The 17,684-nt window shown below is 39.8% G+C and overlaps 1 protein-coding gene across 6 annotated transcripts in view; it reads right to left on the reverse strand.

Annotated features, from left to right (window-relative positions):
* The window catches only part of Enox2 (ecto-NOX disulfide-thiol exchanger 2), a 274,106-nt gene that overhangs the window by 69,697 nt on the left and 186,725 nt on the right, over positions 1 to 17,684 (reverse strand). For 5 of the 6 annotated variants that reach the window (XM_057760381.1, XM_057760380.1, XM_057760382.1 and 2 more), the window contains one exon: positions 3,221 to 3,355. The exons of the other annotated variant lie outside the window; for it this stretch is intronic. In XM_057760381.1, the coding sequence (XP_057616364.1) occupies positions 3,221 to 3,317 (97 nt within the window). In that variant the 5' untranslated portion in view covers positions 3,318 to 3,355. The remainder of the gene's footprint in view (positions 1 to 3,220; positions 3,356 to 17,684) is intronic. 6 annotated transcript variants of the gene reach the window in all.

Here is a 17,684-nt window from a genome sequence, read left to right on the forward strand (position 1 = left end):
CGGGTCAAATCCAGGACACATATCAGTCCAATCCAGAACACATCTCAATCCATTCCAGTACATATCTTGTTCCAATCCAGTATACATCTCTTAGTTCAATCCAGTACACACCTCCCAGTCCAATCAAGTACACATCTCTCAGACTAATACAGTACACATGTCTCAGTCCAATCCAGTACACACATCAGTCCAATCTAGTACATATTTCTGTCCAATCTAGTACATATTTCAGACGAATCCAGTACACATCTCAGTCCTACCAGTATACATCTCATTCCAATCCATTACACATCTCTCAGTCCAATCCAGTACACAACTCAGTCAAATCAAGTACACATCTCTCAGTCCAATCCAGTACACATCTCAGTCCAATCTAGTACACATCTCTCCAATCCACTACACATCTCCCAGTCCAATCCAGTATACATTACTCAGGCCAATCTAGAACATATCTCTGTCCAATCCACTACATTATCTCTCAGTCCAATCCAGTACACATCTCAATCCAATCTAGTACACATCTCAATCCAATTGAGTACACATCTCTCAGTCCAATCTAGTACACATCTAGGTCCAATTGAGTACACATCAGTCAGTGTAAACCAGTACACATCTCTTGGTCCAATCTAGTACCCATCTCTTGGGTCAAATCCAGGACACATCTCAGTCCAATCCAGTACACATCTGTCAGTCCAATCTAGAACACATTTCAGTCCATTCCAGTACATATCTCAGTCCAGTATAGTACACACCTCTCAGTCCAATCCAGTACACATATCAGTCCAATCCAGTACAAATCTCTCAGTCCAATCCAGTATACATGGCTCAATCCAATCCATGTTGGAATTTTGCCTTACCTGAGCTTGTACAAGTCTCGGATATGCAGTCAGCGCTTCAGTGTATTCATGTGTGCTATTCTTCTGTCATTTCTAGTAAGCATGTGGCTATCCACTACCTTTGAATCTTCCTGCCCCTTCAATGATCCCTGAGCCTTGGGCAGTTATGATATATATGTCCCATTTAGAGATGAGCACTACATGATCCCTCACCCTCTGTACACTGAACGGTTGTGGGACTCTTTATTAATGGCTACCTAATTTTAAAAAAGGTTTGCCAGGCAATGGTGGCACATGGTTTTAATCCCAGAACTCAGGATGCAGAGGCAGGATGATCTCTGTGAGTCTACAGAGTTAGTTCCGGACAGCCAGAGCAACACATAGAGAATCCCTGTCTCAAAAAACCGAGAAACAAAAACAAAAAGAAAAACAAAAATCTTCTCTGATGAGTATACACTAACTTTTGAATATGAAGGTAAGAACACAGGGTAGTTTAATACTATGCCCATTAAACAGACTAATACAGTATTATGTTCTAATTTAGGGACTATGACTTAGCCAGACAACAGTACAAGTCATGAGTTCAGTCTTGTAGAGTAGGCTTTGAATCCATTGGTTACCCCTATAACATAACTATTGCAACAGTGCGCACATCTTGCCAGGTCATTGGTTACTGTGGTTTTCAGGGTTCACAATGGGGTAAGATTGTTGAATATTTTTCTTTCCTTGTAGCATAAATACAATCTCCTGGAACTATTAAAGTTATCAAATATTAATGAAGTTTCTGGTTTGGTATCAATTTCTTATTCAGACATCTTGATTTTCCCTGACTGACCTCTTTTGTATTTGTTTTCCAGTGGTTCGCATAATAGTACCTTTTAATTTATTTTTAATATTGTCATCAATTCCATTTTAATCCATAAAGATTGAAAATTCAGGCTGGAATTGTGAAATTGAAGGAGGAACTAATTACATGGCCCGGCAAAGGGTATCATCATGGTTATGCTCATGACTATGAATTGTCTGGGCATTGTGTAAAACTGCAATTTCTGCTTCAGTAGGTCTGTGATGGGACCTCATATTTTAGGAATCAAAACTATCCTAGGACTATACAAAAACACATTTGAGCAGCAAGCATCTAGCTTGATTAGGTCTTGTTGTGCATTTATGTAGGGCCACAATTAAATAAATCTAAGGAGATTAATGTTTATACTGTTTCAAAAGCCACCCCAGGCTCCCTGAAATGGCATTATTTAGCTCTTACTAGCCAGGAAGTCACTTTTGTGTCTACATGAAACCCTTTATATATTGTGATGTTTTTCTTCTGATTTTATTTTTTTATAATAAACATTTAAAAAGCATTTGTTTACTGATTTGTGTGCATGTGGCATGCATGTGGAAGTGACAAGGACAACTTGCAAGCGTTGATTCTCTCCTTCTCCATGTGGGTTCTGGGAATCAATGTCAAGCTATCACACTTTGGGACAAAGTCATTTTCACCTTCTGAGCTATTTTACTGGTCCTTGTGTTCTTCTCTTCTGTCGTCTTGTTCTGTTCTTCGTCTTCTTAGTCTTCTTCTCTTCTGTCGTCTTGTTCTGTTCTTCGTCTTCTTAGTCTTCTTTGCCGCGAAAGGAGGGAAAGGAGGACGCAAGACACAACAAAACTCGGCGCAGGAGGTTTATTGCGGCGTGCAGGAGAGAAGGGGAAAAAGAGAGCGAACAGATGGCGTTTCAGCCTTTTAAAGGGTCCCCCACGTGCGTGTGTCAAGCGCCATGTTCTGCGCCTGCACAGCCTTTGCATGGAACGCTAGGGGCTCCTGGGAAATGTAGTTCCCCAGGCGAGCCATGCTCAGGGGCCTTCTGGGGAATGACACCTTGTCTTCACACTTAGTGGAGATATAGTTAGTCCATCATGGCCACTGTTGTACACATGTGTGCTCACATGTATGTGTTTTTGTATACATATGTATAAAAAGTGTTATTTATTGTCAAAATTATTTTGGAGCCAATGTACCTACCACTTTCTCTTCTTCCCTTTAGGAATCTAGGATTTAAGATATGTTTCAGTAAGTTCTTGTTCTATGCCTATGTTTATTTTCTGTAAGAAGTCTATAAAATTAGACAAGCATTGTTAATACTTGCCAAAATTCTGTTGCCTTTTATTTCATTAGATGTTCAATAACCCTATCCTGCATCAGATATACCCCTAGATATACACAAAGTGCCATCATACTGGCCGTCTAGCCTATAAAACTCATAGTACAAAACTGCTCAAGGCAGAATCTAGAAAATGTCAACTTCAAAATAAGATGTGTCGAGCCATTATATTTATTACCACATGGTCAATAAAAAGAAGTACTTGTGATGTAATTAAAAATAACATACCAGGTAAAATTGGTTGTCCAGCAATTCCCAGTGGCGCCATTCCAAGATTATTCATTGCTGTGGCCCATGCAGTTGGATCAGACACAGGCAGCGTCATTGCAGTAGAATCTACATTCAGAGTTCTAGTATTATCAGCTGAAATGAAATGACAGGGCAAATAATTTGTTGTGTTGAGGTTCCGGTATCTAGTTTAGCTATTAGAAAAAACTGTGGCAAACACTTTACAAAAATGGTGAATGGACAAGTGGTGGATAAGGCCTCAATGCAATGCTACTTTTCTTACAAGGATTGAAATAATACAGCTTGAAGTGGCAGGAAGTCATGAAATTTGAAAGCAATTTACCAGATGGCATTTTAGTGTATTTCCTTTCTACCCTTTCCCCTGTCTCTCCCAATCACAAATGTACACATCAAAGGAGATTGGAATAATTAAGAATTTTCTTATCCTTTGTCTACTAGCATATTATTACTTCAGCAGATTCTATTCAAACTCCTCAGAAATACAAACCAAGAAAATAAAATCATCCAAGGGCTTCTGTAGTTGGCAATAAAATATGAAAATTACATTCCTGATGAGATTTTAGGTCCTTGCAGTAGTACAATCGAAAGAGCTGAGCATATATATCATCAGCTAATAGAATATTCTGGGGGATAGGGGAGAACCAATGAAAATACAGACAGTCCACATGGCTCCTATCCACAAAGACTGCAAGTCTAGTTGGAAACAGATGATGATGATAATGATAATTACTGTTAGTACTAGCACCACCTCAGCCTTCCACTACTACTCATTATTGCGTGCTTACCATATGTCAACTAAAGTAGGTGGCATGCATCATTGTCATTTAACTTTTGGGACGAAGCTATGAGGCGGGGAGGATTTATATCTGCATGTAACAAATGAGAGGTTTCTAAAGATTATCTCTTTTACCCAAGGTTGTACAAAATACATACATTTTAGTCACTATGGTCTACTTATCCCTAATGAAATAATTAAGAGCCAAGGAAATACTTGAGTGGTATAGACTAGACTACTGAAGATTAAGGAATAAAGAGGTTCTGTTGTCTGAGTAGGTAGAAATTATAGAGAATGGATGTTAAAAGAGTAGTACAGAATTGTATGGAGTAAATTTTGAATGATAGCTAGCTATTAACTAGTAAAGAAAAGGAAAGGACACCCCAGAAAAGACACTGGTGGGGTTATATATACAAGGGCATGTGATAACTGAGTTGGGTAAGATATAGTCAATAGGTTATCTGAGCACAAAAGGGTTTTAATTTGGGAATTTTTTCCCCTGATAGCTGATAGCCTCCAGGTAAAAGAAAACCACACCGCCTTTCTACTACAGCTCAATATGAACATCTGTCACTCAGACCCCTGAAGGCAACTCTGTTCTAAGTGTAGCTTATTAATGTCCATCATGTCCGTCTAAGCTGGCAACATCAGGGATGGTCCTTGGCTGCGTTATTTATACTTGTGCTATTTCAGTCCTGGTGAGAACAAGTAAACGTCCAAAGACATTAGTTTTGAGATTCCAGTTTTTGTCATTCTTCTGTGTTGAATTTGCCTTCCCTCCAACAACACCCACACACATACAGAGAGGGGGGAAGGGGGAGAGAGAAGAGGACCATAAGTATCCCACATTACAGCCTGAGCTGCTGACTGCCCTGACTGCAGGAACTCTATCTAGTCCTCAAACCCATGTTCAGTGCTCTCTTATGAAGACAACTTAAGGCTAAACATAGCTTTTCTGGAAATATTAGTAAGAAAACAAACATATATCATCGAACATCCTTTGGGTCCAGAGTTTACAGAAGCAATAATTAGGTCCAGCTGGATTTCCAATTTCCAGGCAGCAAGTGTTTAGGGGATCTCTGATTTGAGATTGCAGAATGGCTCCCAGGGAATACAGGCAGTTCCACAGGAGCTAGGTTCCAGTGTCAAAAATGCTTTTCTTTTGTCTCTTTTATTTATCCCCAGCATGGCTATGTCTTCCTGTGAAAAAGAAAAACTAACAACTCGGGAATACTTCTCAACATGGGACGTGAAATCTAATAATGGAACTTACAACATACCAACCTCTCTAAAGTGAACAAATCTGGGTGCCAGGGAGAGAAGGATAATGATCTAAACTGTCAGTTTTAAAGGACAATACAGTAGTCTTCTTTTCAAAATGTCTACTAATCAAAGCGCCTGTTAAGATGTTCGAGAGCACAGTTCCCGGGAAGGCTTGTTTATAAGGACAGATAAGGACCCTGTGGAACTAGTAGCATTATTTTGCCACAATGACTGTCATTCCTAAATTCCCAAGTGTGTTTTAAATGTTCTTCTCATCTCCCTCACTTCTCAGACCACCTAAGCCCCACCTTGTCAAATCCTACTCATTTTCCATGGGTTATCTTAAATACTGTAACCTTTCCCGTGAAGTCGCTTCACTGGAATGAATTATTCCTTCCTATGTGTTCTCATTACATTTTATCTTGTATGTGATTTTTATATGTTTGCTTATTCTTAGAATCCTCCTCCTCAAATCCAGTTTTTGGTGCGTCTTGCTATACAGCAGGTTCTAAGCTAGCAACTAGGATACAGAGATGAACAAAACCTGATTACTGGACAAGCTTGCAGTACAGTGGGAGGCAGAGATACACAAAGAACCAAATATCAATTATTGTACTAAGCATTACAATGAGTAGAGTGCTATGGACTCCAGGAGAATAGTTAATGCTACAGGAATGGGTTTAGGTACACGTATCTGGAGCTGGGAAGGACGGAGATGAGTTGCCAGAGAAGCTTTTGCTGGAAATGATCATTTCAATGTGTCCTTAAGGAAGGCTATGATTTTCTTCCAGATAATGAACTGGAATATCATCAGGTTAGAGAAGCATAGGAATCAAGAACAACTGAATATTTACTACCAACTGTCTTGAATTATAGCTCTTGGCTACACTTCTATCTTCTAGCTAGTCATTCCTTTAGGTCAGAGATGGGGTTTAAGAGATTAGGGATCTTTTTAATAATGTTTTTGAGACAGAGTCTCATTACATTGCCCTGGCTTGTTTGGAGCCGATAGAGATTTGTCTGCTTCTGTCTTGTAAGTGCTGGGTTACAGGTGTGTGGCAGCATGGCCAGTGAAGACATCTTTCTAAGCCTCCAGTTCTTAATGCCTTGTGTGGTATAAAGCATCAAGTCATAAAATGACATTCATTGATTGTCTACATCCATGTTCAGAATGATAAACTTTTAAACATAGAGATGGCATTATTGCTAAGCCAATTCTCAATAGCAACTAAATATATGTAGGAATTTGCTTAGAGTTACAACCAGAGATAGATCTATGCAACTAATAATTTAGTCTGATCTTATTACCTATAACCACGTGCCTATATCAGCACAATCATTTATGTAAGCAAGATTGTAAAAGTTTTCATTCAAAGACAAATTTTAGTGATCTTTTGCTTCCCAGCTGTCCAGATTAATGGTTCACATTAACAAAGCATGCTATGCTAAATATATCTGTAGAATTATCACTAAGCGGTGGAAAAGTTGAGCTTTAGTCTAATTCTCTTTCAAGCCTAATATGGATATCTGGAAATTTCTTTAGGTATCTTATCAAACTAGTCTCACATCACAGAGGAGGATGCTGCCATTTCCTCTGACTCCTATAATTTACTATTAGCACCCAAGAAGAACAGAAAGGGCTAGAGGTGGCTCACTGTCTAAGAGTGCTTAGCATGCAATTTTGAGAAGAAAAGTTCAGATTCCAGCACACACATAACATCTGAGTACCCCATATATGCCTATATCTTCAGTTCTAAAGTGGGTGGAAAGGAAGGGGTTACTGGTGTTTGCTGAATTCCAGCCTAAGATAACACAATTCCCAAGTCCATGGAGACACCCTGCCTCAAAACAACTGGCAGAGAATGATAGAAGAGGAAAAACGTGGCTCTCTCCTGACTTCTATGCATGTGCCCAGGCAAATATACTTGCATACATATGTGCACACACACACACACACAACACACACACACACACACACACAAATTGTCTCCAAAAAGAAAAGAATGGAATATTCACATCACAGAGGGGGATGTCGCTCTGTTTCCTCTGACTCCTATAAATTACTAGTACCAGCCAAGAATACTCAGAAAGGCTAGAGAGAAGGCAAATGCCAGTGATGCAAAAATGCTCTTCAAAATATCTTCCCTAGTTCTACTTTGCTGTGTGACAACTCCTCAAGATCAGAAGTTATAGAGTAGTTGTTCATAAGTGCCTTCGGGGTGACTGGATTGAAGATATAGCACTTTGGAATAAGAGCGTGTAAGTATCAAAGGAATGAAAGCTTTTGAAGTGATTGCCCACTCTAACTTGATGTCTCTCTAGAACTAACAAGTCAGTGCCTGTTTATGAACCACTGATTACCCAATTCTGTAAAAGTTATTTGAAAATGAAGATTACACATCCTATCATACAGAAGTTTATGGCTATAAATGTTTCTCTTTTTTTCTTTTGAAATAAGTAGAATATGTTGGTACCATCTCTTTATGTATATTCTTTTTTTTTTTTTGAGATAGGGTTTCTCTACAAAATAGTTCTGGCTGTCTTGGAACTAGCTCTTATAGACCAGACTGGCCAAGAAGTCACAGAAATCCACCTGCCTCTGCTTCCTGAGTGCTGGGATTAAAGGTGTGTGCCACCACTGCCCAGCTCAGCTATATTCTTTTATTCAAATAAAAACTCTCCTTTCTTGGCTATTTACTCTTCTCCAATTCTTTTTTTTTAAATAATAGTATTTATTTATCTTGTGTTTGTGTGTGGAAAAGCACATGCCATGTATTCATGGAGGTCAGAGTATATGACTTGTGAGAGTTGGTCAGTGGACATAAATCTCATTTACTTTTGTTACTTCTACCAATAAATCTACTTTTAAATAAGAGAACTCTGCAGTGTTCAATGTGAGTATTACCTGCATTGTCCACTTAACAGATCTAAAGCTATCCAAAATCTTTTTATACTGTGTGATTCTGGCCTGTGGACTTAGCTCTCTAGTCTGCAGAAGGAATATAGTACAAAATAGAGGAGACCCCAGACAATCGAACCATACCAGTACTTATAAAAATGACAAATAATATAACAGAAACCATAATAGGCCTAAGTGTAACACAAATTCTAATCGCTCTTAATAAAAACTTGGAGTCAGATATTAGGGGGTAAAAGCTAACAGATCGTTGAAGCAGTGCAGCTAGCCACTGGAGAGACCTTTTACCTCTACTGAATCCTCAGACCAAAAGGGCTGACTGTCCTCAGACTGACTCCTCAGATTGCACTGCTCTCCTATCTCCTCCCACCTTACATTCCTTTCTCCGCCCAGCCTTCTCAGTATCACTCCTGTCTCCATCTCCCTAGTGTTGGGATTAAAGGCCTGTGATCCCAAGTGCTGCGATCACCTTTGTGTGAGCTCTGTTTCTCTCTTAGACTGATTAAATTTCATGTAACAGAGATCCATCTGCCTCTGTCTCCTGAGTCCTGGGATGAAAGGCCACTCCCTGGCCTCCAGGGGCTTAGCGCTGCACTCTGATCTTCAGACAAAGTTTATTTGTTAAAACACAAACAAAATATCACTACACCTAACACTTTGATCATGCTTACTATATGTCAGGCATTGTTCTGACCTTTTTTTTTTTTTTTTTTTTTTTTTTTTTGGTTTTTCGAGACAGGGTTTCTCTGTAGCTTTGGAGTTTGTGCTGGAACTAGCTCTTGTAGACCAGGCTGGTCTCGAACTCACAGAGATCCGCCTGCCTCTGCCTCCTGAGTGCTGGGATTAAAGGCGTGCGCCACCACAAAAAGTATATTAATTTAAAACTCAAAGCAACTCTATGAAAGAACTTTTCATTATCCCATCGTATTGATGAATTAATAAGAAGAGAGGCTAGACAGTGAGCTTTCAATGGAACTGGAATACAAGCTTACACAGCCTGACTCTACTAGTTCTGCTCTTACCTACTAAGCTATACTAAGCCAGGATAGTCAAAGAAATTATACACAATTTGAGGTTGGACAATTCGGTATAACTCATATCTTCTACTCTAGTGGTTTTCAATGGAAGCTTGACAATATCTGGAGACATTTTTGTTTGTACTATTTGGGGTCAGGAAGTTGCTACTGAGATCTGTCTAGTGAGTGGATAGAGGCAGAGAAGCTGAGAATCATCTTTTGTCCTTTAGGACAGTCTGCTAAAGTTAAGAATTATCTGGCTCCAAATGTCTATTGTATCGACTTTGAGAGACTTTTCTCTATGGCAGCTATTTTGTATGTTCCTTAAAAAATATGTATTTATTATTTGTGGTAGACATGCCAGCCTCACAGATGTATGCCACCTCATCTAGCACCTTTGTTCCAGGAAAGCTCCAGGGATTGAACCAGGGTCATTACTGAACTTGGGTCACTCTGCTTGCTAGTGTGGTTAGCACATCTACCCACTGAGCCATCCCCATAGTTCACAATTTTGTGGTTTCTTAATGAAGAGTGGTCCATACTCCTGGTTTCTTTGCAACCCTGAATCATCTATCACTTGCACAGTCAATCCCATGTCCACAGTTCTTGCCCTACTCTCTCATGCTACTATACAGTAAATACTAAATCTAGTCTGGTTGGACACCCAGGAATCTATTAAAATGTTTGTCCGTTTCTATGTGATACATCAAAGAAATCATTACTGTGGTGGCGGTGGGAACAGGCATTATGGATGGCTGATAGACTGCTGTTTAGAGAGTGGTACTGGAAATAGCATTAGGAATCCCACTATGATGAAAGGAAGCGAGAGAAACTTTAGAAAATGTTTGCATAGAACACAGAGGAAACCTCCATTTTTTGGCACATCACATAGAATCCTGTACACAATAGGCACACAGAAATATTTCCTTTGATAGATTATGGTGTAAGGATAGGATTGTGTATCCCAGCACTGAATAACATTGTGCTTTCAATTCTTTGGCTAATAGAAAGGAAGCAGCAGAATAAATCATGTTTTCGAATTGCATTAAGCCTAAGGCTCAAGGTTTTATCTTCTGCTTGGTATTTATTGCTCATGAAGCAATATATTGTGCTTTGCAAGTGTTATTTTGAGTCCTTGTTCATTTTCTTTGAAAATTACCAATCCATCATTGTTTGTGAACAATGCACCGAAGCCCCAGGTACCTACTCTCCTGTTGTAGATGTCACTGGCAGTGACGCCACAGCTTGCATCATGGTTATGCAGTTTGAAAGAGCTGACAATAAATTCTGTAAGGCAAAGCTCTGAGACAGCAAAGACAGATGACGCTATTAGACAAGCAGGGGCTTTGCCTCCCTGTGAGTATTACCTAGGATGGATCAAAGAGCCACTCAAGAGAACTAGGATGTCATAACTTATTCTTACTGGAAAGGGAAAGGGAGAGGAGGGGAATGAGAGGGAGGGGATGAGGAGGGAAGGGAAGAGGAGGGTAATGAGAGGGAGAGGATGAGGAGGGAAGGGAGAGGAGGGGAATGAGAGGGAGGGGATGAGGAAAGAAAAGGGGAGGGAGAAAAGGGTCTTTTTTGTTGAGGAAAGGGTCTTAATGTTAGTCTATACAGTAAGTAACCATTCTCACATGGGTTGTGAGTGGAACAGGATAGTGAGAGATAGGATAATCCTTAAAACATACAGATGAGAACTTTAGGCTATAAGGTACTTCCACAAAATAAACAGCATCTCAGTGATTCAATATTCTTATGAACAAGCAGGATAGTCCTAGAGATAGTATTGGAATAGTTATGAGAAGCAGGTTTTAAACTAATTCTATTAGACATGCACAGAATAAAGCCAGCCAAAATTCCAGCATAAATGGGACAAGAGTTCAGGAAGTCCTACCCACAGTTAAGGAGATATTGGAGGCTGATGGCTTCTTGGGGAGGGTCAGTTTTCTTCAGGGATGCAGCCCCTGATAGGCTGTCCAAATGCTAGTGGATGGGGGCCCTACATCCATGTACATACTGGCAACACTAACTGAACTCAGTGGGACAAGAAAGCAGAGTGCATGTGGTTGGGAGGTAGAAGTGGTGGGGGATATTGAAATATCTGAAAAAGAGGGAAGGGGTTGGGTTTGAGCAAAACTCATATTTGTATGCAAGTGCTTTGGTAACAGTTACAGTGAGAGTAGGGTGGTGGTAGTAAGGAAGCAGGCCACAGGTTTTGGCCCACACCCAGTTGGGAATTCATAGCCTATATGCTGTATCTATGAAGGCAATCCAGTGGAGTGGAAGCAACAGACCTTGGAGGCAGACAGAATCAAATATTCTAACCATAGTCCTGATATTTATTACTTGTGTGAATTGACAGATTGATAAACTTTTTAATCGGTTTATTCACCTATAGCTGAACATACTGATAATCTTTCGGGTACGAAGACAATGGCAATTATTCAGTCACCGTCCCTCCCATTATCAAATGTGTGTATGGTTTGTGTGCCTATATGTACATGTTTTGCATGTGTGTGTGTAAATGCATGTGGATATGCATACTTGTGTGTGCACGTGTGGATGCCCAATGGTGGTGTTGGAAATCACCTTCTTCATTGAGGAAGGGTCTCTCAGTCAAACCTAGAACTTGCTGATAGACGATTTTTGCTAATCGGCTGTCCCTGTCTCCATCTCCTGACTATTCTTGCTAGTCAGCTTGCCCGGTTTGCATATCAGTGGCTGGAGTTATAGGTGGACCACAATGCCCACTATACCCTTGCAGCAGTTATATGGGACATGAGGATCTGAATTTTGGTTCCCATGTTTATGAAGAAAGTGTATTAACCACTGAGCAATCTCCCAGCCCCAACGATAATTATTTTGATTTCTAATATTGAATAAGGGGTAATTGTGCAAAAATAGTTTTATAGCTAATGATTTTTTAAAGTAAAAATGCTTTAGTAAAGAAAAAAATGTATTTCCAGCCCTATACTCATTACATGTTATTCTCAAGGACCAAATAACACAGGTAGTATTTATCAATTATGCCAATTTTACAGATAAGGAAAACAAAATACAAATAAGTTAGGAAATTGCCTAGATCAGCACAGATATATGTAATTCCATCTTGGGAAAGTATGCTTCCAGAGCATACACGTTTCAACACTGAGCTTTACACTACCACTAAGAATGCTGAGTCCAATGCTTGGAACAGAACACATGGGACTGTGAGTTTAATGGGGAGATTTCTAGGGTCCACTGCTGGTGCTGATGGAGAATCTGCCTTGTGATTAAGTAGCCTAGGTAACTCTTCCTGAGAAACAAAGAGTTTAATTTCTTCATCTAATAATGAGACTGAAAATCATTTCTTCCATGGTGCTGTGCTGAAAATAACATAGTATGTGTTGGCCATACCTGACTCTATGCTTCTACACTAAAAGTAGAATGCTGAACAAATGGGGTTATTTTCTATTGTCTCTGAGACTATATTGTTGATTTGCTGGGCAAGGCCACTAACCATAGGGCCATGGTCTAGGTCAGGGAGGTGGGACCTTAGCCATGATAACTATAAACAAGTGTAGTGTTAAATCCTAGTGATAATGGGAACTTTGGCTTGAGAACTAGCTGCCTCAGCAGGGTCGTTCTCAACTATGAAGGGCAATGCTATATATACACAAACAGCCACGGGAGGCAGTGACTAATGGTAGGATTTGTGTTGGGCCAGCAGCTCTGGCTCCTTCTGAACTTCTTCTTCCCCTTTCCCACCATAAACAGCAGAAACGGAATTTCTAAACTTTACTCCCATTTGACAAATAATCTGAAAGCGATAGCCTTTACTGTTCAGATGTTCACATCACTCTTATCACCTTTCATGTGTTTCATTTTGTTTCTCTGAAAACTAATACCTTTCATCAGCTGTCAACATGCAATTGGCCAGGGCAACTAGAAAACTCTTAACCCTGTATTGTTTGGAGGATCTCCCGACATCCCTGACCAATTAATTACTCAAGGAGGAATACCCATACCTGGCTCTAGGCTATTGGCCTTCGGTATCATGCCAGATTTTGATAGTAAGACCCTACTGCTGGGGACACCACATAATTTGGTTACAGGATATGTAAAGATCAAGCTCAAACTGACGGGAAAGCTTCCTCTCTACTGGCCAGCTTTCACAGTACCATAAGGTACTATGTAAGCTGCTGTAGGAGAAGGGTCACCAATAACCATACCCAGTTGTGAACACTGGGAGATAAAATGACCAACTTAGTGAGATACGCCCAAGGGTGCAATAGTGGCATAAATGCTATGCGGTAAGGACCTCTTCACAGGAGGAAACACATGCCTGGTACTATAAATCTGGCCAACAATCCAAGCTTAGGGAACTCTTAGGCCTATTGCTAATTAGTTTGTAACGTGCACTTAATATCAAACTGCCCTCTAAATAAGTATCTCTATATCTAAAGATTAATTTAGCTAAAAAGACTTCATCAGTGAAGTTTCTTTGTGTACTGGACAATGATCAAATTGCAGAAAATAAGTGTCAGTGGAAGGATCAGCTACAGATGAGACAGCTATACCATACCTCCTTCCCAAGGCGTAGACACCAACACAGAAAAGGGAAATGAAAGATCATAGGAGATGGAGGTCAGGGAAGACTGCAGTGAAATAGTGTCTTCTGGATATGATAGGAAATCTGCACCCATGAGCTCATAGTAGCTGTGGGTTGCCTGCCCAAAACAGGTACCAAGGCAAGCCAGTCAACATTATAATATGGACAGGGGAGGGTTTCAAGAGCCTGGGGCTACTTTAAACTATTCATAGTTTAAAGCTTCTAGGGGAGACAGTTTTTTTTTTTTAGGGGTATGCTCACTTGTAGAATCATTATTATCCAGTGGACGGCCCCAAACCCATGCCTATATATATGGGAAGTACAAATTGTACATAATGGCATATATATATATATATATATATATATGAAGTCAGGAGAGGATATGGGATTGAGGGGTGAATCTGGGGAATTAGAAGGAGTAGTGAGGGGTAACTATATCTGAAATACTTTGTATATGTATGTATCAAATTACAGAAGAATTAATTTAAAAAGTAAAAGAGATCTCTCAATCCTTAATACAGTATGACCCTGATTGAAGAAAACTCCGGCTATAACAGCGATTACGATTAGTCTTCGGATTACAATTGAATTCTAATCCTGGTCTACCCCTAATTAGCTGTGTAAGGCCTGGGAAGTTACAGTCTCTGCACTTTATAAGTCGAAAAAGGAAGATGATAGTGGTACTTGTCTCATAGAGTGGGAGTGAAAATGAAAGAAGAAAATATGTGAAAAGGTGTACCGTAGTATTCAGCTCAATAAGGTGGTTGCAGAATATGAGTGATTACTAATGTAGTAACAGTTGTGAGCTTGGCCTTTGCTATCTTATGAAAAATGGGTGTCAGAGGTGAGGAGAGGAAGACTACTTTGATTCCTTCATGGCATAGCGACACGAAGGAACCACCCATCAATAACACTAGGGAATATGGTTACAACAGCAACATCAACAAAAGAACAGGATGGCTTCTCTTTTTGTCTTTATACTGCCCAAGAACAAGACTAACTTAAATTTTCCCATCCTCTTGATGCATTTTAATTTATTATTTATTTTAACTCTAAGTACTATTATTATTATTGTGTGTGAGAGGTATGGAGGTGCACGTGTATCGACAGCAGAGTATAACTTTGTGGAGTTGGTTTTCTCTTCATATGGGTTCTGGGGATGAAGCTCAGTTCATCAGGCTGGTGCAGTGAGTGCTTTACATGCTGGGCTGCCTTAATAATCCCAGCTGACACATTTCAGAAAAGTACTGCTTATCTTGTGAATACTTTCCAGTGTTACCTTCTACTCCAGTTTATGCCCCAACCTCACCAGAATAATTTCCAAAGCTTTTTATTCCTCAAAAAAATTGGGTAGCATTTGTATCCACACTTTCTTTTCTGACCCTGCACCTTAATTATCTATGACAATGCTGGGAAGAGTGCTTGCAAGGACTGTTCTTTATTTCCAACTTTCTAACAAAGCTAAGGGGAGGTTAAGGGCAGAACCGTGACCTCCGTGACAGCTGGGCAGAGGAAGCCCATTGTATTAGTCTACTTTAGGAACAATTTGTATGCAAGGAAATTTCGTTGTTAGTTTGTTAGTGTATGACTCTGAGACAGCTATACTAATTGTTCCCTTCCTGAAAATTATTTTATATGTTTTTAATATTTTAATGCAGCAACAGCAGTTCAAACAGCAAAGGATGCGAGTTATTAACTTTTTTACTTTCCTTTGTATGCATTTCTAAAGTTAACTCAAAATTTCTTCCTGAGTGAACCTCTAGGCCAATAGTGACATCATTTTTAAATCTCTCTCTCTCTCTCTCTCTCTCTCTCTGTGTGTGTGTGTGTGTGTGTGTGTGTGTGTTTAATGGCATCAATGTGGAGGACACATAAGGTATTAAAAAATACAAGGCATCTAATTTGGCAATGAACACCGGAGCAAACCTTATAGAGACTGGTAGAGTAAATCTGATTCCAAACTGACAACAAAGCGTGAATTCCCTGTAAATGATGACTCGGAAAGAAAATCAGCCTGGGAGCATTTCTTATCCACTTATTTCCACCTGGAAGAAAAGCTGTAATTTCTGACAGTCCATGCTCACATGTTGCCTAGATTGGCCAGAGAGAAACCAACCCAGAATGAAAATAAATAGACAAGCCCATCCACTTACTGCATTCTCTATCAGGTCCAAGACCAAGAAAAGCCACCAGTTTTTAAGAAACAATGTATAAATTCATGGTTACAGTTAAGGCATTCAACTTCCAATCCCCAAAGGACCATGCAACTGTTCTTATGTTCTTATCTCATTGTGAGAAAGAAGAGAAAGAGGCAGGGCCATGTAAATACTCAGACTGTTCTGGGAAATCATACTGTCCATACATATCAGCACTTCTGAGAATCTGCCTGGTATGTTACTGGGGACACTGCCAGAGTAAACCGGTCAAGTTTTTTTATCAACATGCATCTCGTTTTCAGGAGTAGTAAATCTATTTCTGTGTATCAAAGCCTAGTTTCTACTGCCTCACATTGTGTTTTTCTGTTTTTTTATTATCTATTCTTTGGTATTTGATTTAGATCACGTCTACTTCCACTCTCTCCAAGTCATTTCAGTATCTCCTGTACAGCCTCCTCCTAACTTTAGGTTTGTTTCTACTTTCTTAAAAGACAAAATAAAACCCACTGAGTACAGCTGGTGCTGACTTCTAGCTTTTAATCAAAGAATGAGCAGTTACAAAATAAAATTTAGAAGAGACGTATATAAACTATTAAAAATGTTGTGAAAACTGCACCCAACATGTGGTTTAAGAAAAAAATGACTAGGATTTTGTGTTAATCATTCCTTGTTGATCTTCACAGTTCTACTATGTATCTCAAATGTATAACTTCAAAAATATCTTAATTTCTAAAAAATTCTTTAGTTGTCAATTAGGGTTTCTATTGCTTTAAATAAAGACCATGATGAAAACCAACTTGGGGAGGAAGGGGTTTATTTCAGTTTACAGGTCCATTGTCAATGGAAGTCAGGGTAGGAACTTGAGCAGAGCAGGAACCTGGAGACAGGAACTCAAGCAGAAGTCATGGACGAGTGTGGCTTACTAGAATGGCTAAGTCCGTTTATAGCACCCAGAAAACTGGTCTTGGGTGGCACCACCTACAGAGAGCTGGGCTCTCCCACATCAATCATCAAACAAGAAAATGCACCCGGGCTTGCCCACAGGCCAATTTAATGGGAGAATTTTCTCAATTGAGCCTCCCTCTTTCCAGATGACTAGCCTGTGTCATACTGAAATAAAACCAGCCAGCACAGTTGTTCTGCTCTCACACTCTGCCTACTTCTTCACTCTCCAACCTTCCTTTCTTAGCTACATCAGGAGTTTGTGATCTAGGAACAAACACAAGTGCCAAAGATATCATTTAGCAGCAAATCCACATGTGAAGGCACTAATTCCCCAGTAATGTGGCTACTCTCCCTTTGCTTTTAATGTGAATCCCTGCAGGGCCTGAATTCCTTTACCCAGAATTTTGGTGCAGATTTGGAAACACAGAGGAAGCAGTGGACTGGATCGCATGGCGACAAGGCAGTGTACCTTGCCTACCATGAGTGCCTCAGAGGTCTGGCGGCAGAAGACAATGCTATTTACTAGCTATCTAACCTTGAGACAACTCACTTGTCTGTGTCTCTGGGCCTGGGATTTTTTTTTTTCATCATAATAGCACTGGCAAAATTAAAAACAATCTTACAGGGTTGTTGAGATAGTTAAACAAGAGTTGCCAACTGTAAATAGACTTGGAAAGCTGTGATATACCGTGGGAATGTTAGATGTTAGTTGTTCAGCTGTTATTGATGGTATATTATCAATTCTATTAAAGTCAGGGTGAAAGGCTATACAGAGGTAAA

The sequence above is a fragment of the Chionomys nivalis genome, chromosome X (genome assembly GCF_950005125.1).
Source record: "Chionomys nivalis chromosome X, mChiNiv1.1, whole genome shotgun sequence".
Lineage (NCBI taxonomy): Eukaryota > Metazoa > Chordata > Mammalia > Rodentia > Cricetidae > Chionomys > Chionomys nivalis.